Raw genomic sequence first — 22,039 nt, 5'->3', positions numbered from 1 at the left:
GCTCCAGCAGAATCTCAACTATTACCCACTGAGAAGAGGCTGGAGCGTCATATCAAAGGAAGAGCCTGAGCTCCTGCCTCACTGTGCATGTCCTCTGAGTAACTACAGAGCTGCTTCCACTCCTCTTTGCTCAAGGCTCACATTGAGAAGCTGATCTTCTCCCTTTGCCTTTTTTTTCCCTCGTTCCCTCCCCCTCCTCCTCCTCCTCCTCCTCCTCCTCCTCTTCTTCTTCCGTGCACCATGACTTGATCTCTCTCTCTCTCTCTCTCTCTCTCTCTCATATACCAGTTAACACACTGTAGAGAGTCACAGAGAAGATCAATCTCATTTGTGCTAATGAAATATTAATACTTGGAGCGGCTCGTCAGGGGAGAGGATTCGCAGCATACCAGTGTAGGGAATAATCTACGGTCCCACTCTACAGCTTTCTTCTCACACCCATCACAACCCAACGTTGCATTCAGGTTCCTTTATCATCAAGCACATCAACATGAGCTCAATCAAACTCCCCCCTGGTCCTTTTACCACCACGAAACTCCTTCCTGAAGCTCCTTTTCCTGCCACTTACTACAGCACAGAGAGACAAAAATAGACGGGTGAATGCACAAACGACACGAGGCACGATTGGGACAAAGAGTCGCTGTTGCCAAGGCAATCAAGTAGTTCTGTGTACAGTGGGAGCAGCTTCGCTGGAGTGGGCACATTTACGTTACAGCCACACCTTTGATCCCTGAAAGCAAAGGAGGTGCACGGAGGAGAGCCCAGCTGAAAGTATAATGGAGAGACATGCAACTACATGCAAGCATCCATCTTAGCCTCTTTCTGCTGCATTGGCAAAAAATCATTAAATGTTAAAACTCTCTGTTGCTGCAAAGCCCCTCTCTCTACACGATTCATAATTTATCCTCCCTGTTTTCCCTCCCTCCCTCTCCCTCGCTCTCTCACATTATGGTGTCCGATTGGAAGTCAGCTGCTAACATGCTGATGAATATGTGCGTGAGTTAGAGTGTGTCTGACCCAGGACGGGCGCACATCAGGAGGTCAGATGTCGCTGATGAGTGTTTGCCATTAGATCAGCAGGTTATACGACCCAGGAGCCCTAAGTCACACTCAGCGTAGGAAGTCGATCACTTTAAAACACCCTCTGAAAAATCTTCAAACTTGCAACAAGGTCGGCGTAATCAGCATCACGCATATAGAAATTGAATTTAACTGCGGCCATATGGTTGGTAACTTTGTGCTCGGAGCTGAAGGGGAATAAAGATTGGAGGAGCGGACGTATTGACCTCAACTCCAGCTTTCATCCGCCGTGTCAGCCGGACCTGCTGATTTACATGCCGCACGGACGTGAGCGTGTCGTCATGCGTGCCGCCCGCATTGTGCTGCTGATGCATACGTGTATTTCAGCGCTGATCGAATGTGCCTGAATGTAACATTTATGAGCAAGCCGAAGCTCGCTGCGAGAAATATGGGAATCGCATGTTCCTGCACGCACGCGAAGGTGCAGAAGCATACATGAATTCATGCATGCTATATATGTATACATACAGATGTAATATCAGCGCAGGCAGGAATGCAAGGAGGTGAGCGTTTACTTATGCAGGCACATTTACATTATGCGCCGCAGCCATAATCCAGATATTTTTCACTCTGCTGAAGCTGCTGAATGACAGCAAAGCTCCGCTTACGAACGCTGCTCCATTTAAAAGAGTCTGAATTGATCAGTGAGGATGCAACAGTGGCTTTAAAGGGCTGCTTTTATTATCACCGAGGCAACCTTCCTCCAGAATGACTAAGACTGTGTCCATTATCATTCAAATGAGAGGGGAAGTAAACAAATTGGATGTGAAAGCGAGCGCCGTCAGTTGTTTGGTGACCTAAGCTCGCTCTGAGCAGCAGCGTGGAGGAGGCGGCTTCTTTTACAGTAGACAGTAAAGCACGTCTGAAGAAGGGAAGAATTAAAAAAGAAAATATGCTAATGAGGGAAATATTGAACGGAGGGAGCGGAGATAGACGTGTGGAGCCTCGATACGTTCATCAATCAGTGTTAGCGCTTCAGCTCCATCGCTTGTAAACTGTGTTAATTTAAGTGATAAAGGAGTGACTCACACCTTCATACACCTTGCCGTCACGCCAAACCCTAAATCCTTTCAACATAACTTCAGAAATCACAGCTGTTCCTCTGCAACAGAGCAAAAGTTCAGTAAAAGTAGAGCAGTGCGTGTTTCTGCAATGTTATGTGCTTAGGAATGTGTGCGTGAGTGTAAGTGTTAGGGTCATTTTTTTATCCTGGAGCAACACAAGTGAAAAAAAAAAAGCTTTTCAAACTGAATGTGCAGCGCGATGAGTGGCCACGTGTTTGCTGCTGAAGCTGTGGCCTTGGTGGGTCTATGCAGAGCCCACACACACACAGCCAGCGAACGCTCCTTCCTACAGCTTTTCTATATTCAATGTTAGCAGGCGCTCAACATGAGTAATGTACTCCTTTTGTGGAGCCAATTCTGCAAACGTCCGTCCTCGTTCTACGTGCTCCACATCCCGGAGTCTCCCCTCTCTCTCTCTCTTTATCTGAATTATATTGTTTCCATCATCCTCTACATTTTCAACCCCTTCACTCTCTCTCTGTCTTTTCATCTTCTTTCTCTCCGTCTCTCAGGGGACAGGAGCGCTGTGCACGATTGTCATGGCAACAACGATGGGAAAGACAAGATGGAGGAGTCATAGCTGGCCTGGCCTCCTTTACAAGAGGGGAAGGTTCCTGAGTGTGAAAATGCCAGATGTTGTCTTTAAAATTTGATTGGGTAGAAAACATCTCGGAGACTTTAGAGAAGCTCCAGGTAAGAATAGATGTTTTTTTTAACAGGTAGATTTTACTGCTCGGAGTGTGAGGGCGGCGCAGAATCAGTAGATGGTAAAAAAGGATCCTGAACATCACACTTGCTTAACACATTTCAGGCCACATTTGTCAGATGATGATCCAGGAAGGCAAAACATGAAAAGTGTTTTAAAAATTATTATTTTTAAATCTGAAACGCTGCAGAATTTTAATAAATGTTCAAATATTCTCATCTAGCTTTGTCACTAGAAAGTACTTTGGACAACACCCCCGTCCCTGTTGCTGCCCTGAGACGTGCCTGCACCTACACGACTCCTTCATACCCCCAGTGACTTGCCCCCCTTGTCTCCCCTTTATTTCCCATCCTTCTTTTTATTTAACACTTTGTGTAGCATCATCTCCCTGCATTATCCTGTCATGCATCATCTATACCGCTCTTCCTGTTTTGGGGGTCGCAGGTGGGACAGGCAACCTTTCTCACATACGTTCACACCGATGAACCTAACGAGCATGTGTTTAGACTGTGGGAGGAAGCCGGAGTACCCTGAGGGAACCCACGCATGCACGGGGAGAAGATGCAAACTCCACACAGAAAGGTCGACTTTGCCCGAAGCGAGATTCAAACCTTCTAGCTGTGAGGCGCTGTAAACGAAAGTACTTAACCTCTTGTTTTTTTCTACTGACATATTCTACCTGTCTGTCCTCTCCTTGGTGTTAAACAACCACAGAATTGAAGCGAGAGAGACTGCTTGTTATCCAAGTAGTACAGGAGGTGTGTGTGTGGGCTTGTTTTAGGCTATCCACAAACCAAATGGCAAAATGCACCGCGGCCTTATGAGAATGCTCGGTGATGAAACACACGTTTCATCTTTTCACATGTGAAGCTTTTTATCTGCAAAGCAAACTTCACTGCTGCCTCCTGGGATGCACCGGTGTCGAATTACAAAAGCTGTTTTTATGTCTTTGTCCTGCACATCTAATGAAACTCAGTCATTAACACTTAATTACAACTATTTTCAGAATAATTGTAACTACTGTGACGGGTAATCGACCGCAGAAACTAAAGTTACTTGTCATTTCTGTGGGAAACATAGAAAATAGTCCCTGTTTGTTTGACCTTGCGCTCTGTGCCCTCACAGACTGCTGACTCTGAGTCAGACAGCAGATTGATGAGTCACAGATGAACAGATTAAGGCGTCTTCTTCTTCTCCTCTAACCGGTGTCCACCTTGTTCCTCCTCCTCCTCCTCCTCCTCCTCCTCTCCTCTGAACCGGTCCCCTCATACACGCTCCCCTCGCTGAACTCCCCGTGCTGTTCAGCAAATCTCACACTCTCCGCTCTAATCCTCCACCTCCACTTTCTCAAAAACATGATCCCTGTTCGCTCCTATTTCTCGTCCTCCACTCTCTCCTCTTATCTCCCTTCCCTCGCTCCTCTTAGCGCCCATAATTGTTGTTTGTGAATGATTATGCGCCAGCAGCTAGCGATCACACGAAAGGTCACGGCATCATTCACAGGCAGAAACTCGAGCGCACATCTCAGTACTAAGAGTCGGTATTATGGAGCACGGGTGCAACTAATGATTATTTTCAATGTTTGACTAATCTGTGATGCATATTAAGAAGTCATCAAGTAGGTTGTTTAGAAAATAGAGGAAAATGCCCTGTTCAATTTCCCAGAACCAACAGTGACGCCTTCAGATTGCTTGTTTTGTGTGAGAGACACAAGCACAGACACAGTGTGTGAAGAGGGTCTTATAAAGCCACGATGCAGTCTGCGTTAGACTGTACAAACATGTTCATGTTCATATCAGGCGTGTGAGATTGTATGACAAATGTGCAGTGTGTAGAGACGCATATATAAAGCAGAGGCATGGCTTCATTTAGCGTCATCCATGTAGTTTAGTTTCTGTTCTTAGCTTTGTTTGTTTGTTTGGGGCGGCACGGTGGTGCAGTGGTTATCGCTGCCGCTTCATAGTTCGGACAAAGTGGGCCTTTCTGTGTGAAGTTTGCATGTTATCCCCGTGCATGAGTGCGTTCCCTACAGCTACTTCAACTTCCTCCCAGAGTCCAAAGACATGCTTGTTAGGTTCACTGGTGACTCTAATTGGTGTACCCCACCTCTCGCCCAATGACAGCTGGGATAGGCTCCAGCCCTTCCGCGACCCTAAACAGGATTAGCGGTATAGATAATGGATGGATGTTGGTTTGTTTGTGCTTGCATTTTCCTCCCCCTATATGTTAACAAAAGATTCATTTATTCTGGACTGGGCCAAGAACACTGAAGCCGTCGACAAAATTTCCTGAGGAGGCTGAGGTCCTTTAACATCTGCAGGACGATGCTGAGGATGTTCTACGAGTCTGCGGTGGCTAGTGCTATCCTGTTTGCTGTCGTGTGCCGGGGCAGCAGGCTGAGGGTAGCTGACGCCAATAGACTGAACAAACTGATCAGCAAGGCCAGTGACGTTGTGGGGGTGGAGCTGGACTGTCTGACGGTGGTGTCAGACAGGAGAACGTCTCCCACCCACTCCATGATGTGCTGGTTAAGCACAGGAGCACGTTCAGTCAAACACTCGTTCCCCCGAGATGCACCACAGAACGCCACAGGAAGTCATTCCTGCCTGTGGCCATCAGACTCGACAACTGCTCCCTCTGAGTGTCTGACACACAGACACATGTTTTAAACTGAGCACTGAAATGAACTCTTACTGTACATAAGCTGGATAATTGTGCAATAATACTGCATACACTGTTCATTTGTAACTAACTCTTATGTATAGAACTTATAGCATTTATCTCTTATTTTATTGTACATATAACGCACATATCTGACATTTTTCTTACTTCTTTTATGCCGTATATTTCTCGATGCTTCTCTGTGTCAGAGCAACGGTAACGCCCACGTTTCTCCCCGGGGATTAATAAAGTATTTCTGATTCTGATTCTGATTCATTAAATCTCTTGCCTGCCAGTGTTTTCATCTTCATTTTATGTCACTTTGTGATCCCTGGACTGCAGACCGGCTGCCTGTCTTTGGTAGTCGAGGCACACAATAGCCTGACAGTTGAGCCTGTCTGAGATTCTGATCTAAGTTTTGGGAGTTAGGACCAAACTTTACACTTTTCTCTCAGAATAGTAAACATGTAAGTCAGACAGCCAATACTGACACAGTAAAGGGCCTCGATTTACTCATGGAGCAACTTACAATACATACTTCCTCTGAATCCTTAAAGCCAGCAATCAATCTAAGATCGCAGAATCAAGCTTTAGTAATGTACGTTGTTCAGCTGGCTCTTCTTTCCTTATTCTTTGATACAACAGTTTCTGATTTAAACCTCCGTTTTATGACTTTATTTTACTTCAGCAACATTATCGTCGAAATGCGTGTGTTAATACTACTTTAAACTTTTGAGACTTGTTTTAATACAAGAAGAGAAACCTGTTTAAACTCCGTGGCGGCTGCGGCTCAGTGGTAGAGTCGGTCATCTATCAATCGGAACGTTGGTTCGATCCCCAGCTCCCTCAGTCTACGTTGAAGTGTCCTTGGGTAAAACGCTGAACCCCAAATTGCTCCTGGTTGCATAGCCATCGGTGTGTGAATGTGAAGACTGATTGACAGTCGGGCACTTTACGTAGCAGCCTCTGCCATCAGTGTGTGAATGTGTGAATGTGACATGTAGTGTAAAAGCAGCTTTAGGGCCCGATCAGACAGAGCGCGTTTTGCAGGTTGTAAAACGAGAGGTGCACTGCACTGCCCTTTTTTGTTGAAAGCGCGAGTGTTTCCCCAAAAACGCAGAGGCGCTCTGCAACGCAAAAGCAGCGCACAAATTGAAAACAACTACAGAAGAGCCGCCCCCAGCTGCGAAAACACATTCTGTCTGGTCGGGTCCTTAAGTGGTTGCAGGACTAGAAAAGTGCAGCTCATCGACTCAAAGAAGGGAATCAAAGATTTTGAGAATGCGAACTAAAACTTCACGTTATACGTCTAACTGTCATTAACAAGCTTGATTCATCCGTCCCCTGGCTGTCTGAGCGTGTAGCCTCTGACCCTCATCACCTGGCTGCTCACACAAGCTCACAATAATAACAAGCTGGTGTCAAAGCTAACAAAGATGATCTACGCCGCTGTCAGTCGCCCTTCCTGCCCCAGTGACCGCCCGTCGCCCCCTTCCCACTTACCCCCACCTCCTACCTCTCCATCCTGCTCTTGCTCTCTTTCTTCCTCTCCCTCTCTGCGCTCTCTGGTAGTAGAAACGTCGCATCCGTATAATTCTGTCTCTCAAGACGCGCTCACACGGGCCGATAATGATGCTGACATTTAACACAATACGGCGGCGTCACTCCGGCAGCAGTGCACAAGGTCAGCTCATTAGAGGGCATAATTGATGTGGGGAGCAGATCCCAACCTGTCGCTGATAGAGATACGGGTCAGGCGGCGTGGTCGGCAGTTTAACTACAATAAGGACGGGACATCGTTTAGGGACCTCCAATGTCATTCAGTCCCTGTGTGGATACTTTACACAGTGACAGACCATTTGTTTTGTTTTGACATTTCAATGAGGAAAACATTCATCCTCGGGTTATAACAGGCAAAATGTGTAGATTATAGGAACATGAGAGGCACAGAGGAGCAGTGAATGGGCTGGGGATGGAGAGAAAGTACTACCTGCCATTATATTACATTACCAAGCATGAGCTCAATTTTCTAATCAAAGTTATTCAGGCTCTAATCTTCCCTTAGATATCAAAATAAAAGTCCCCGGTAAGAATTCAAAAGTCAAACCGATCACAATTATCGTCCTGGCAACATGAGACGTGAACACTGACAAAGAGTCTGCGCTGTCCAATTCATCAGCATCCGTATTCACAGCATCCACACGTCCCTGACCTAATGTGCTCCTCCTCCCCTCCCCTCCCCTCTCATTCATCCATCTCGCCTCCCACTCCTTCCCACACTCATCTGCTCATCGACTGCCATGCTAACTCAGCCTCTCCTCGCTTCATCCCATGCAGTCCGAAGCATCCTCAACCCGCCGCCCACTCCCTTCCTCGCTCCTCTCTCTCCCGCTTTCTCATTATGTCGCTCTTTTTCATGCCAACTGCTCAAGCTGTTGTCTGTTCAGCTGATCACGGCGCATTCTTTTGTGCGCTTAATCACAGTTCTCTCCACGTCAAAACTTCAGCTCCTGCATCTGTTAATCCACCCCTGCGTGCTAATATTTGACAGGAAGATGTAATACGCACCTCTTTGCACCAGCATGGTGACCTCGCTGCCTCGGGGACATTTGCTGAGCAGGTCCACCACCTGATTGTGGCTCATATTCTGGACGTTCCTCTTGTTGACCTCCATGAGAATATCCCCTTCCTTTAATCCGCGGCAGCGAGGATAGTCCACTATCTGCTTTACCCTCTGCCCTCCTCCCGTCAGGCTGTCGGCGATGGTGAAGCCGAATCCCTTATCGCCCTTCTCCATGTGGATGGTGATGAGCTCGGGCTGGGTGGCTATGGACGAGGCCAGGGTGACCACGTCGCTGGAGTAGCCGTGCGAGCCGTTAGACGCCACCTCAGCAGAGGGGCTGTGCGGCCGCGGCTCCCTCATGCCGTTAACGGGTCCGGCCTGGTTGGAGGGCGAGTCAAACGCCTCCTGTCCGTTGACGATGATAGGCTCCTTGTCCAAGATGGCCACCGAGGTCACTAGGCTTGTGTTGGGGTCATCGGGGTCGAAGGGCAGCGGGTAGCCGCGGCATAAAGCCAGGTCGACCATGGAGCCGATGGGGATGGATTGGAAGATCTTCACCACCTGAGCGTGTGTGTAGCCCAGCACGATGGTGTCATTCACACTGACGATCACATCACCTGCACAAAGGACAAGGAGACCGTTAGTGATGTCATCATGCTTACGTCTCACGTCTTCACTTCACTTACACTTCTTTCAGACACACTGTGGCTGATATTTATTATTATTGCAGAGTTTGGCAACATTTTATTACTCAGTTTAAAGAAGCAAGAACACCACTACGCCCGTAATAGGACGCCTTACAGGGAGGCACTGTGTCCCAGTGCATTCTGGGATGTGATCCAGCCCCCCGCAACCCCAAACTGAATGGCCCACTTCCAGTGTCCTCCCTAAATCCCAAACTCGACGCAGCAGAACCAGAGATGTTTTATTTCACACATTCTTCTGCCTCGTCAAAACCTGCCGCCAAAATTATCCACAATGTAACTCCACCGCCAACAGTTGTCCAATCTTCAGCGTGTTATTCTAGTAGCGGCTAACGTAGCCTCAAGCAGCTAGCCTCTAACAGAGGTTAGGAGCTGGCAAAGTTCACATCTACATTCCCAGATTTATTCAAATTTTAAAACTCCTCGTCTTCCGTCTTTGTCGTGCTCTAAAATGACATCACTCGAGGCGAGTTATCAAACTTTGCGCAGCTCCCTCCGGAGTCACAAAGGACTTTTTTAAAACTTCCTGAACATATGCAGCGGGGCTTCCCCAACACCGGTAATGTGTAAAATTGTTGGAGTTCTCCCTTAATCGAGTACAGGAGGGTGCGAGGGCTTCAAACGCTGCACGAGGACCTGGACAGAACTTTGTGAAATCATGTTACTCAGAGAGGGAGACTTTTCTTTGCACTGTGTGAGGCTGATATTTCAGACTGTATGTAGTGTATGGAAAGTTGCTCATTATTCGCTTGCTGTTGATAAGTACAACTGGACCGAAACAATATGTTTGGAGCTACTATAATGTTAGACAAACAAGTACACAAAAAACAGGCCTTTTTAAGCAACATTGGCTTTAAAATTCTATTTAAACATTAGAACTCTTTCCATTATGTGTTATGTTCTTAAGCAAGGATGGCAGAGTTGCAGACTTATGGACAGTTTGCATAAAGAGTTTAAAACCACCCACTTTCTGACATCAATGTGCGACAGCCCTGAGCCCTCTCGGACTTTGCTGGAGTGCTCGTCAAACTCTGTGAGTGTCTAAGAGGGCGCACTGTAACCGGCCTCTTAAGCAGCACAGAAAATTGATGTAGTGGAGGAACACTTGTCTGTGCGTGTTGTTATTTGAAAACAGTGCCCCCTGTGGATCGTGGTCATGTACTGCACCTGTCTCCATCTTGCCATCCACAGCTGCGGGCCCGTCCAGCACCAGGCTCTTGATCTGCAGGAACTCGTCCGGCTCGTCTCCTCCGACCACGGTGAAGCCGAAGCCGCGACGGCTCTTCTTCAGCTTCGTGTTGATGAAGGTTCCTTTCAGCTCTGCGGGGTTTCTTGTGAAGAAGGGCTTCCCTCCTGCAGAGCAACAGATAACTAATGTTATGTTTCTAGTGGTAATTTCGTCTTTCAGTTCAGGATTATACTTTGTAGACTGCATCTGTATGTGGACAAATCTAAGAGCTGAGAGAAGAGTTCTGACTTAACAGCTTAAATGTTTATGTGGTTTTTAAAAGTGTTGTCTTCTGATATAAACACAGCTTAGACTTAAAACAGCTTGAGTTGAAAGATCTGTATGCACACAGACATTCTCTATAATATAAATTACAGCAGTTTCCACAATTGTTTCTTTTCAAACGTCACATTCAAAGACGTCAAAAAATCGTCAAACATGAAATGTGCCCACAAGTTAGAGATAAACTGTCAAACAACAGTTGGAATTTCCTCTTTTCGCCTGACAAGAGCACCTGATAGAAACAACAAACAGTAGTACTGAAGCAGTGTTTACGTTTGACTCCAGCTGGGCCGGGAGGTAGAGTTGGGGGGACCTGCGGGTCCCTGTAGGTCTCCAGGTGGTTTGGAGCGTAGTTTGCTAATGGAGCCGCTGCCGAGGAGTGCTCCTCTATCCACTCTGCATAGACAGTCACGAGCACTTTAATGAGGACACACTCAACACGAAGGTGTATTTACATGCCAAAAAAACATGCAGACGTCACAAACACTGAACAACATACAAAAAGACACACGAAGCTTTAAGCACAGACTGTACATACATGTTTTGTTAAGCCTCAACTGTAACAAGCTCCTCATTTAAATCAGCTCCTGTTAATGTTTGATACTTTTTTAAATTTTGTATTGTTAGATATTGTTTTGCTTTTACTTGATAGGACAGATAGAGTCGGAAATATGGAAAGAGAGAGAGAGGATGACATGCAGCAGGCCGAGAGTCAGAGTCCAACCCGAGCTGCTGCGTCGCAGACTTATCGCTATGCATGGAGCGCGCAATTTATCCACTGAGCTAACCCGGCTCCCCCAAGATGATATATCTTAGCAGTAATGCTGTACCAAAGGGTATAAATGTTATTAGTGAAAAAGTTTATGACATTGCAGGCCAAGGAACGGGTTTTCCCAGCCTGACTCTGAAGGCACCACGAAACCAAGACAACTGTGCCCGTACGTTAGGAGGTTTTTAACACATCAGTATAAATTTTTTGATCGTTGTTTACTCTCACTGGACACTGAGATTGGTGGCATGTTTGGAAAGTATCAGTCACACTGAAACGGAAATATGTGTGTTGCGTCTGTGTGCGACGTAAAATGGCGCTAATGATAGTAGAGTACCTTCTTTTCCTGCATTAGCTGCACCTCACAGCTGCTCCGACTCCTGACTGTGTTGATGGGCGGGCAAAATCAACAGGCTCAGCTAAAATAACTAACTGACAATTGTTTTAAAAACACCAGCATGCACCTGTCCCTTTAAAGCCCTGCCTCTCCCATCCCTTCAACTTAAAACCTCTGGGTCGAATTTTCATGGTAAAGCAACTTAAATGATCAAATACAAATGATAAACGGCAGTTATGATTTTAAAGTCACGTAAATTAAAATCTAAACACCAAACACGACACCGGGGCTTGGGCCAGCTCTATTTCACTGATGTGTATAAAAAATCAGCACCAATTTTTTCTGAGTCATGTTTTAACAAAGTAGCATGAAGCAGAAGAGAGAGCGTATCCGTCTGGCCCAAACCCTGGAGAGCACTGGACGCACTAGAAGGACATGACACTCACACACATGAAGAAAGAAAGAAATGGTGCCGTGCCAGGGCAGGAAACGAACCTCGAATATACCGCTCACCTTCTGGAGGCTGCGGCTGCTGCTGCTGGTCCAGGATTTTCCGACGCCGCGCCTCCAACACGGGGTTCTCGTACTGCGTCTTCCTGTTTATGTGACTGAGGCAGGGGAGAGAAAACACACGCTCATTAAATATGTTCTTATAAAAACGAAGATGCAGAGAGACGATTCTGTTCGCACTTCGTTAACTTACTCTACATAGTAAACCCCGTACACCGGGTCTTCTATCCTTTCCCATCCTGGAGGCAGCTCTGAAATACAGACGACACACAACATTAAACACAGAATAACAACGCTTACACCTCACTCATTAGCCCAGCTTAGTGAATTAGTGTTGTTGGGTTGATTCCCAAACTTTATACTACACTACAGAGGATTTAACAGGATCAAATTAAGGTCTTTGGATCAGGCAACAGAGGGTAACGTTACTTATTCGAACAGTTTTGGAGGAAGATATTGTGTGTGCTTTATTGAGTTATGTTCATAAACATGCTAAATGAGTATGCTGGCTTTATAGCCCTGAATTTTGCCCTTTTGAATTCTCTCATAAATGTCAAAAGGGGATCAAAAGCCAAAGCCTGAGCCATCTAATAATGTGCAGCAGGAAAAATTATCATTATATTCTAGCTGCCAATGAACGCTTTAAACTTTTATTACATCAGTAAAAGCTCAATGTTTCAAGCACAAATTGGCTCCTCGTCTGGCACAAATCACTTATGTTTCATTAAAATCCAGTCATCGCGCCTGATGTCTGTTACCTGTTAGCGTTATCATAAACTAAGTTATAACCTGGTGCCTTCAACCTCTTTTATTACGCTCATTAGGACTAAAACAACTCACAAAAACGGGCAAAAACAAACACTACAGCCTTTATTGGAATCAAAGTGAACACACAAATTGAGTCTGAATGTTTCAAAAACTCAAAACATCTGTGTTTGCCTGCCTGTAGTTCTTCCTTCTGCTAAATATGACTGTGAACACACCCCTCCAGCCTCCCTGGGAACAGGCGGACAGATGAGGCCCTTTAAACTGACACATTCCCACCTCCTCTCTGTATCTGATTTCACACAGAGACATTACCGCCTTGTGTTACCGAGGGTTTCTCCAAAGTCCAGTAAACACTTTTATAAGAGACTGTATTTCACAATCAATAATCAGACTGTCTGCATCTGAGCAGCCAGCAATAATAAAGGCTCACAGCCAGACATGTGAGGCCTTGTTTAAGACGGAGCTCCAGCTCCATTACAGCTGTTTGTGCTACCTCTTAATGGGACGGGGAGCAGCAGCGGAGACGTTTGACTGCCCCTGAAGGAAGTTCAAGTTACTTTATGCCCCTGAAAACCTTTGCGTGACATAGTACAAATGTTTTTTATGCATCTCGGGCAAAAACCTCAAAGCTTCTGTGAGGAACTTTCTTTTTGTGTAGATCTTGGCGACCCCTGCGGACAGAGCGGTACCTCTTTTCTCTTATCTTGTCAAAGAAGTACACTGCAAAGAAAAAAATCCTACTGCCGCCTTTTAGCAAACGCGTCACTCACTGTGAATCTTCTCCATGGAAATGTAAACAAAGGCTGTCTTGGCAGCGTGCTGTTAATCGCCTCGTCTGACACCGACACAGTGCGAGCAGTTAGAGGCATGACAAATTACCGTATAGAAATAGTCTTCTCGCTGATGGTCTCGTTTGCTTTTGTAGGTCACATCGAGGCATCGATATGAATTTGAATCTGCTTTATAACCAGCTGAACACTCGACACAGGGGCTTTAATTGTGGAAGTATCGTATTTGTTAGGTCAAAACAGCAGACAGTGGACAGGACAGTGAAGGGTGACAGGAAAATATGGGGAGGAGAGAGTTGTGCTGACAGCATCAAAGGGCCGCGAGTCAGAGTCGAGCCCACGGCCGATGCCAGGAGGTCTTTGTCTCTGTATGTGGGACGCCTGCTCTACCGACTGAGCTAAACAAGCACCACTTCATTACTATTTCTAAAGATGAACCATCTCTGATCTTTAAGCTATCTGTGAAAAATCCTTTAGGCTTTCTTTTCATTTGTTTGTTGTAAGAAACACCTTGACTTTCTTTCTTTAGTTATTACCACCACCAACTGTTGATATGCTCCTCTGCTCTCGACAGCAAGCATAAGCATCTATCATGTCATCTCTCTGCTTTTAGCATGCTGAACGTCAGCTATTACAAACGTAAACACTTCATGTCATTGATACACAGTCGTCAAAAACATGTAAAATCCCTTGCCGCTGTCTTTAAGTCCGCCTCAAAGGCTACAGATAGTTCTCAACGACGTCACTAAAACCTCGGGAACACCAGTGTTACAATCTTACCTAGATCCGTCTCCAGCTCCTCTGTATGTATCCCTTCTTCTCCAAGGTGAAAGCAGAATGAAACAAAGAAAACAAAATGAAGAGTGGAAGGGATGGATAACAGAGGAGAGAGGTGGGTGGAGAATGGAGGAAACGAGAGCAAATAAAGGATGAAGTGACAGTCCAGAGAAAGGCGGATAGGGAAACGGGAGACACCTTAGTTTCAAACAGCAACAACAACATTTAAAAAACACAACTCAGCTGTGTGCAGAGGTGCAGCGTGCCACTTTGTGTTTCACCACTTGATGGTGCAATTTAGCAATCTGTGTTCTGGATCCTGAACTAGTGCGCTGTCATTTGAAATTCATCAAACATGTCTTATTTATATGAGAATTGTTTGTCTGATTTCATGTGAAAATAGTGCTAAAAGTAAAAGTAGGACAAAGAAAAATCTTACACAGCACAGTGTGTGAGACCTGAAGCACCAACTTCTGAATCCTAACCACTACAGAAAAGTGTGAATAAATGACGTTTAGCATCTTACCATCGTCATCACACTCTTCCAGGGGCCTGGAGGCTTTGTCTCTACACCGAGGATCCAGCCATGATGTGGTCTTTGTGTTGTGGCTGAGAGGAAACAAACAAGACAACAGAACAATTCAGCACAGGCCGTCAAACCGACACAGAAAAGCACAGCAGGGGTGCATGAATGCATCAATAAGAATTAGAAAGTAAACCGCGTCAGCAAGTTTACAGAGGACAGCAGGCGTCTGCTGCGAAGAGAAATGGGAATAACAGAGCGGCACAGGCAGGAAATCGACAGTAAACAGCCTGACTTTTCCCTCTATTGTTACAAAAGAACATACTGTAATTCAGTGATAGCAGAAATGAACATACAAGCTCTGAAAATACACAGCCATGTCCGGGTGGTGTGCCTTTGCCGTGCTGCGGAGAGGACAGAGAGGTGGAGGTAGTCAGGTGATCAGGATGTGATCTCCTTTAGAGATCGGGACATGCAGGGATTAACAGGAAAGCGGTTGCACCCAGGGGGCTGGGCAGGTTGGCTGGGGAGAGGCCTAAAAACCAAATCATGGGGGAAGACAAGCCACTGGACGAACAAAAGGGATAATAGTGCAGGTAAAATGCAGAAAACACAAACTATGGTATGAGCTAATTGCTTATTCAGGCAGTGAAACAGGCGTGAGCAGCAGATCCATACTGTGAAATGTTGCCGCTTGTTGATACATACTCTATGAAGTAAAGCTCTCCGTTCTCAGTGTACGCCATCTCCCAGTTTTCGGGCAGCGGTCCCAGCGGGTCTTCCGGAGAGACCTGCGGTTCTGCGAGCGTCTGCTGCCCGCTGTCTGAGGTGGAGGTGGCCGCATTGTTCAGACCACAGGATGGAGCATTGTCACGCGCGGGGTACGGCCGGAGGATGCCGCCGCGGCTCTCGTCCTGGTCGTTAGGGTTACCTGTGCACAACAAAGGAGAGGGGAAGAGACTACGCACTAAGGATCCTGGGTAACAACAACAACAACAACGGGAACGACACAGAACGACAAGACCAAAAAAAAGAACAGAAACACAGTTTATGTCTCTTGCATGCAAGAAAGGAAGAGATGAAATAAGCAGAAAAGATAGTATTTAGCACATCATGCTAACTAAACCACACCAAACTCCCAGCATTCCCCCTTCCCCCCTATCTTAACTTTAGCTCCCGCCCATTTCTAGTGTACTGAAAGGGCCCCAGGAATATGCTAATTCTTTCAGCAGCAGTCTTCCCCAAACTCTTTTTGACCCCCACCCTGTTATACCTCTCCACCCATAAGCCTCTTTCTCCTACAGCTAGCCATCCCAACCCCCCATCCCCACTCGTTCCCCAGTTTCTGGCCCAGTGTTCTCCACCACTTCCGTGGGCCTTTCAGGGTTGATCAAATGCTAATTCAACACTCTGGCAGCCTGGCAGAGGGACACAGAGAGGGCATAGATTCACAGCATCAAAAGGGGAAAAAAAACACACCGTCTTTAGCTCTTAAAAAACAGGAGAGCGTTTAAAGAAGAGAGAAAAAGACTTGTAATATGATCTATTTCCTTTTAAACGTGTGTATTGTGTAAATATCAGGCAGAAAAACACACCTGATGAGGAAATATAAACACTTGAAGGATGAGGATGTCCACATGCAAGAGAATTTAATGAGCGGAATCAAAGAAAAAATAAGAAATAAGACAACGGTAGGAAAGCATGTGAAGCCTGTAGCTCATAGAGAGAATAATAAATGTTGTTTATTGCCTGTTTTCTACTTCCTGCCCCTCCTCACAGGCAGGTGGCAGTGTTTGGAGGCTCACAGAAAAAGCAATCAGCATCACAAAGACATGATGTAACCGCCAGACACCCAGCTCCGTACAACACAGGAGAGGATGGTAAACATACACACATTATCTCCCTCCTTCTGTATTCCTAATCTCGTTCACACACGCGGGCGCCACACAGCCACTCTTAAACAAGCATCCACTCGAGAACAAACACAGCACACGCTGATGGAGAAAGCTACACGGGCACGGAAAACAAAAGCTGCAGGAACAGGAACTTCAGCGACAGCAGCGACGCCCTCACCTGTAAAACTGTTGTTCATTTCCGAGGCCTGGTCGTCATCGTCGTCGTCAGCAGGCACTACTCGGGCGTTTTGCATGTCATTGTAGGACTTGGTGCGCTTCGGGGTGGACTGCTGGGAGCCTGCATCACTGAGAATCACTGTCCCAATGACGGGCTGCCTGGGCGGCTTGGGGGTCCCATAATAGTTACCTAGGCAACAAGAAGGACATTAGCATGCTTGAGAGAGACACACAGAAGGAGGGAGAAGGAGAAATGGAGACAGAGAGGGAGGAAGCCGGGGATAAAGAACAAGCAGAGGATCTATGAAACCTCCTAATCTTACACTGAGAGGAAAAGACATAAAGCTGGATCACAATGTGACCACAAATTGTGAAAATAAGCAGCTGTGGGAAAATAAAAGGGTTCTAGTTTTTGTTTTTGAGGCTGCAGAGCGTTATTGTCAAGACTCTGAAAGCATACTGTGCAAAAACAATGAAGCAGCTCACAACAAGCGGCCTGTTTTAGCAGCTCTGTCTGCCTGAGACGGGTTTTGTCAGCGGTATGAACAAATAATTTATCAAGAGTTTTCTGGCACATTATGAATCATGTATCTGTGTATTCTTTGTAAATATGGGAGAAAGAGGCTGCTTTAATGTCTAATGCATATGAAGACAGTCAAGGAATATTTTAGCATTTTGGGGAGACTCTTATTCGCTTTCTTACAGATAGATAAAAAAACATTTCTACCCACTTTAAATCTGTCCGTTCAGAGTGAAGCCAGAGCCAGCAACCAGCTAGCATAGCCTAGCATAAACACTGCTGACCTAGCTAACCTAGCCCTGTCTTTAGGTAACTAAATCCATCTACCAGCCCCCCGAGAGTTAGCTAGTACTTTGTGTCACTTTTCTTCAATCAGTGTACAACGTACATCTTCTGAGTGTAAGTTCCTATTTACCTTGAATTTCCTGTGTGTTTCCAGGCAAAAACGACTGCTTTGCTTTCTTACCGAGGGTCAGTTAATTTAGGGCTAACGCTAGCACCTGATTAGCTTATTTTATGGTTAAGGCTGATAGCAGGAGGAACAGCTAGCATGTCTCTGTCATAAAACAAACCAATGAGGGAAACCTTAAGTGTTTTTTTTAGATTAAAATAAAAGTTTCGATGAATAAAAGAAAATGATTAATTGCATTGCGTTTTATTGGAGCTGGTGGGTGCATTTTGTTAGCTTCACACAGAGCCAGGCTAGCAGTTAGCCTCCGTATCTAGTCTTTTTAGAGTAAAGGAAGCTGACAGACATCTGACTGTTCATGTGACAGCGCTATTTATCTTCTCGTGTAACTCTCAGCAAGAAACCAAATAACTCAATTTGTTTGCAAAAATATTGCAAAAATAATCACTTCTATTGTACAGTTAGAAATCAGTCACGCATGTTGTTGTCATGCCTTGTCAACTCTCTACTGATACTGTCAAGAAAAAGGGCAAAATCCCCTTAAAATACTGAACAAAACTGAACAAAAACTGTGAGGGTTACCTATAATCAAATTTTTTATATAATCATATATCACTAAAAACCCAGAGTTACTTCTGAATCAATACTCATGTCCTCCTCTGGTTGTCTGGATGGCCACAGACTCCTGTGGACAGGTATTTGACATTGTCTGCGTGAAAGGGAGGAACGTGCCAACACACAGCAGAACCGGTGCCAAGCAGATTAATGTCGTAACATTCTCTCCCGGCCGCATGCACACACACACACACAAATAAGACTTAGCCCTTACACAGGCTCACAAACAAACACAGGATGCACAAACACACACATCCGCCCACACATGTTTACACACACAGGTTTGTGTCAGACTGAGACTTAGCGCTGCACAACACCGTCCTAATCAGAGTGAGAGGGGCAGATGTGGAGTGACCTGCTGTCTCCTGAACGCATCTCCTGCCTCATCATGCACCGTCTAATCGGAATCAACTGAGTGCACTGTCTTACAGCCCGTCTGCATGTAGGAAAAAATAAATGTTGATTGCTGCCACGCTCATTGTATCTGTGGAGAATCAGGACACCTGCGCTATCATGACGCCAATGCAGTGTCAGTTAGGATCATTATCACAATCCTCACCTTCATACGTTCCTATCTCCAGTAGTGTGCCACTCTCCTCAAGTTCTAGGAAGTCTTCCACCGACAGGAAGTTGTAGTCCACCCCGGGGACCTCTCCGTCTCGAGGGGGGCGGGTCGTACCTGAGGACAAAGAGACAAAGTTTACTCGGCTGCCGATATCTCGTTAAAATTCACGTCATGTTCTTAGAGCTGACTGAAGGTGAAATCATATTTTTCCTCCTGGCACAACAACACGTTCAATATGCATCTTACACACAGGGAGTCTTTCATTAGCGTTAAAATGCAGCCAACATCTCAAACTTCAGTCAGATATTTTAAGATGATAATGACGGGCTATGAAAAAGGGCTTCCAAAGCAGTAAATAAGAGAGTCCTGAAATCAAGAGGCTGTGATTGTAATTCCCTGCAGTGATTGGACGCAAAGTGACTTGTGAGTGGTTGTGAATATTATGTCAGGGAATTAAATCGAGGCTTGCATCTCTATCGCTGCGCCTCATGAGAAGTGCTGCCTGCTAAGTCCGAAGATAAAATAAAGGTCACCTTAAGCAATGTTACAGATACTGTTATCAATCCATCACTTTCTTTATGGTGAGTCTGGAATTGGAAAATGCACTCGCATAATAGTGTTATAGTCTTTTTACTTAAGCTCTTATCGATTGTTAAAGCTGCTTTGTCCTTGTTACGACTGCAATGCTGAACAGCAGAGCGTACTGCATTCAGAGGTGTTGTTAGGTGTAACATAGTACAATAAAAGCTTTTCAGTCGGAGACAGAATAAAACAGGTCTGATCCTTTTGTGGTGACGTTACAAGAGACAAAACAGGAGACAATGAAAAGAGAGATTCACACATTAGAGGTTTGATTAGACCCTCAATCGCCCCCTTGATTGTAAATTGTGTTAAAAAGGTAACCCAATATTAAAATGTCAAAGGCTGGCCTGACTGCCCCGGAGCCTGATCACCTACTGGGGTTAATGATTGGTGGTCTGCGCTGTTTTTACTTTGTAGTGAGAACACTTTGTAGAAGGAAGCTGACACCAGACAATAAGAACAAGAGCTATTGTTTCTCTGTCTTTACAAAAAGGAGATGAGATGACAGGACAGATGGCTGGCGGAAGTTGTTACCCATCTGTGATCAGGAGTGAATACATGCATACAGTATATGTACATACACACACATATAGTGGGGGTATAATGTCCTATCATATCCCTCTCAAGCTAAGTGTACTTCACCGGAATATATGCAGAAGAGGGGCATCGTGGTTCAGGCAGTTCCTCTTACTGGATGTCAGCAAAGTAAAACAGATGTAAATTAACTTCCAACTGGAAAAGAAACAACCAACTTAAGCACGACTGAGCAATGCTAGCTGCTGTTTCAGGCTGTAATAATGCACAGCAGTGCTTTAAGCTAAATGCTAACACGGCTTAGTGTAGGGAATAAGCATGCTAAAATGTACTTATTGCCACTCAAAATGATATACAGCTGAAGATGATGGGAAGGTCGTTAGTTTTGGTATTATTTTAGCATTAGTTACTTTTTTTTTGTTTACAGGTTAAGAGCACATTGATGAACACAGTATAAAAATACAAGATGTAAACATGGCGGAGTTAGCAAGAATGCTAATATACATCCCTAGTCCCTGATAATGGAGCTAGGTGAAAGTCAGAAGATCACCAAATTAATTACAATTAATCTAAGGCAATCTCAATGATTGCAAATTCCATGGTGATCCAACCAGGAGTTGATGAAGCATGTCAGTCAAAGCCAAAAAAATCAACCTGCTTGTCGAATCAAAGGAAAAGCAGATCACCAACGACATTGGAGTTCATTTCATGATTGCCATGAATTTCTGTACAATTTTTGTTCCAATACATGAAGTAGATGTTGAGATATTTTATGGGATAAGTGAAAACATTGAACTTCCTGGTTAGAAAAGGCTGGGGGTTCATCAAAGTCATTGAAGTTCATCCTCATCTACACCTACTTTCATAGCAATCCAAACTATAGGTGTTCAATTACTTCAGTGAAATTGTCAACCAGCTGCTAGGGCTTGAGGAAAGTCAGGGGACCACCAAAGACATTACGATTGATCCTCAGGGCACAATGAATGTCTTTACAAATTTACATCTCAATCTGTCCCATAGTCTTTGAGATACTTCAGAATGAATCAAAGTCATGGGACCACCAGCCGACAGACCAACACTACCTTTCATCTAGGCCACTAGAGTGCCTAAAAACACTTTCTGAAGGCAGAAAACTCAAGGAAATTGTTTTTTGTACTTGAAAAACTGGAACATGATCACAAAAAAGCTCATATTTGACACCAGACTCTTTGTTGTTCGAGTGTTTACCTGAGCCGCTCCGATATGCAAGCTTACACTCCATCCCTCAGGGTACATCCTGCCCACAAACACGTGGTAATAAGCAAACCTTTACCTCAGCCCTACACCTGCACTGCACTGCAAAGCAGCACATATTCCCTGTAACGCTTCTCTCCCTGCTATTTTAATAATCTTCTCCAAAATGATTGATAAGAAGGAGAAATTTAGTTATTAAAACGTAGTGCTCAGAATGTGAGCACCAAACACGAGGAGAAAAGATCCTTATACATCATCCAGCTGACCGCTTACAGCAGCAGCGAGCACAGAGCTGCTTTGTATGCACCTCGGTGGATCAGGATGAGATGAAAGTGAGGTTGTCTGGGAGTTTGAGTCATAGGGCTGGGTGGTCCCATGGTGGGAGATGTTTCTGAGGCTCTAATGACGCTGTCTGCTGAGCTGGGAATGGAGCTGTTATTCCAGGCTATTCCCCACAGTGGACAGCTCTGATAGGATGACTAATTCTGGTGTGCCTATATTACAGAATATTGAAGGCTGAACGCCGCCTCATTATAGCAAACCTTTTCATCCTCTGTTACGCGTTACATCATCATATGTTTGGTATAAAACAATAACATCTTTGAAAGTATTTTTTATCTTTAACCTTCACAATGGTTTGAGCTCTGCTGCATCAACGTTGCAGAGTTTTTTCATCAGAGAACTCTGCAACTCTTTCAAACTTCCTTTTGAAGTTTGACAATCTGGGTTTCAGGGTTATGTAACCTGAT

At 45.2% G+C, this 22,039-nt stretch overlaps 1 protein-coding gene across 1 annotated transcript in view; it reads right to left on the bottom strand.

Moving 5' to 3' along the window:
* The window catches only part of LOC138589276 (membrane-associated guanylate kinase, WW and PDZ domain-containing protein 1-like), a 90,481-nt gene that overhangs the window by 16,859 nt on the left and 51,583 nt on the right, over positions 1–22,039 (bottom strand). Inside the window, exons 3-12 of the mRNA XM_069659488.1 lie at positions 18,936–19,055; positions 16,834–17,022; positions 15,469–15,691; positions 14,764–14,846; positions 14,241–14,279; positions 12,098–12,155; positions 11,908–12,002; positions 10,562–10,684; positions 9,946–10,131; positions 8,080–8,691 (exon numbers count right to left, since the gene is read on the bottom strand). Coding sequence (XP_069515589.1) covers positions 8,080–8,691; positions 9,946–10,131; positions 10,562–10,684; positions 11,908–12,002; positions 12,098–12,155; positions 14,241–14,279; positions 14,764–14,846; positions 15,469–15,691; positions 16,834–17,022; positions 18,936–19,055 — 1,728 coding nt within the window. The remainder of the gene's footprint in view (positions 1–8,079; positions 8,692–9,945; positions 10,132–10,561; positions 10,685–11,907; positions 12,003–12,097; positions 12,156–14,240; positions 14,280–14,763; positions 14,847–15,468; positions 15,692–16,833; positions 17,023–18,935; positions 19,056–22,039) is intronic.

Source organism: Semicossyphus pulcher, unplaced genomic scaffold (genome assembly GCF_022749685.1).
Source record: "Semicossyphus pulcher isolate SPU_LCO1_2020_fin unplaced genomic scaffold, fSemPul1.0.p SCAF_13, whole genome shotgun sequence".
In the NCBI taxonomy this organism is placed as follows: Eukaryota; Metazoa; Chordata; class Actinopteri; order Labriformes; family Labridae; genus Semicossyphus; species Semicossyphus pulcher.
Note: the sequence above shows the minus strand (reverse complement) of the source record. Positions and strands in the feature narration are given on the sequence as shown.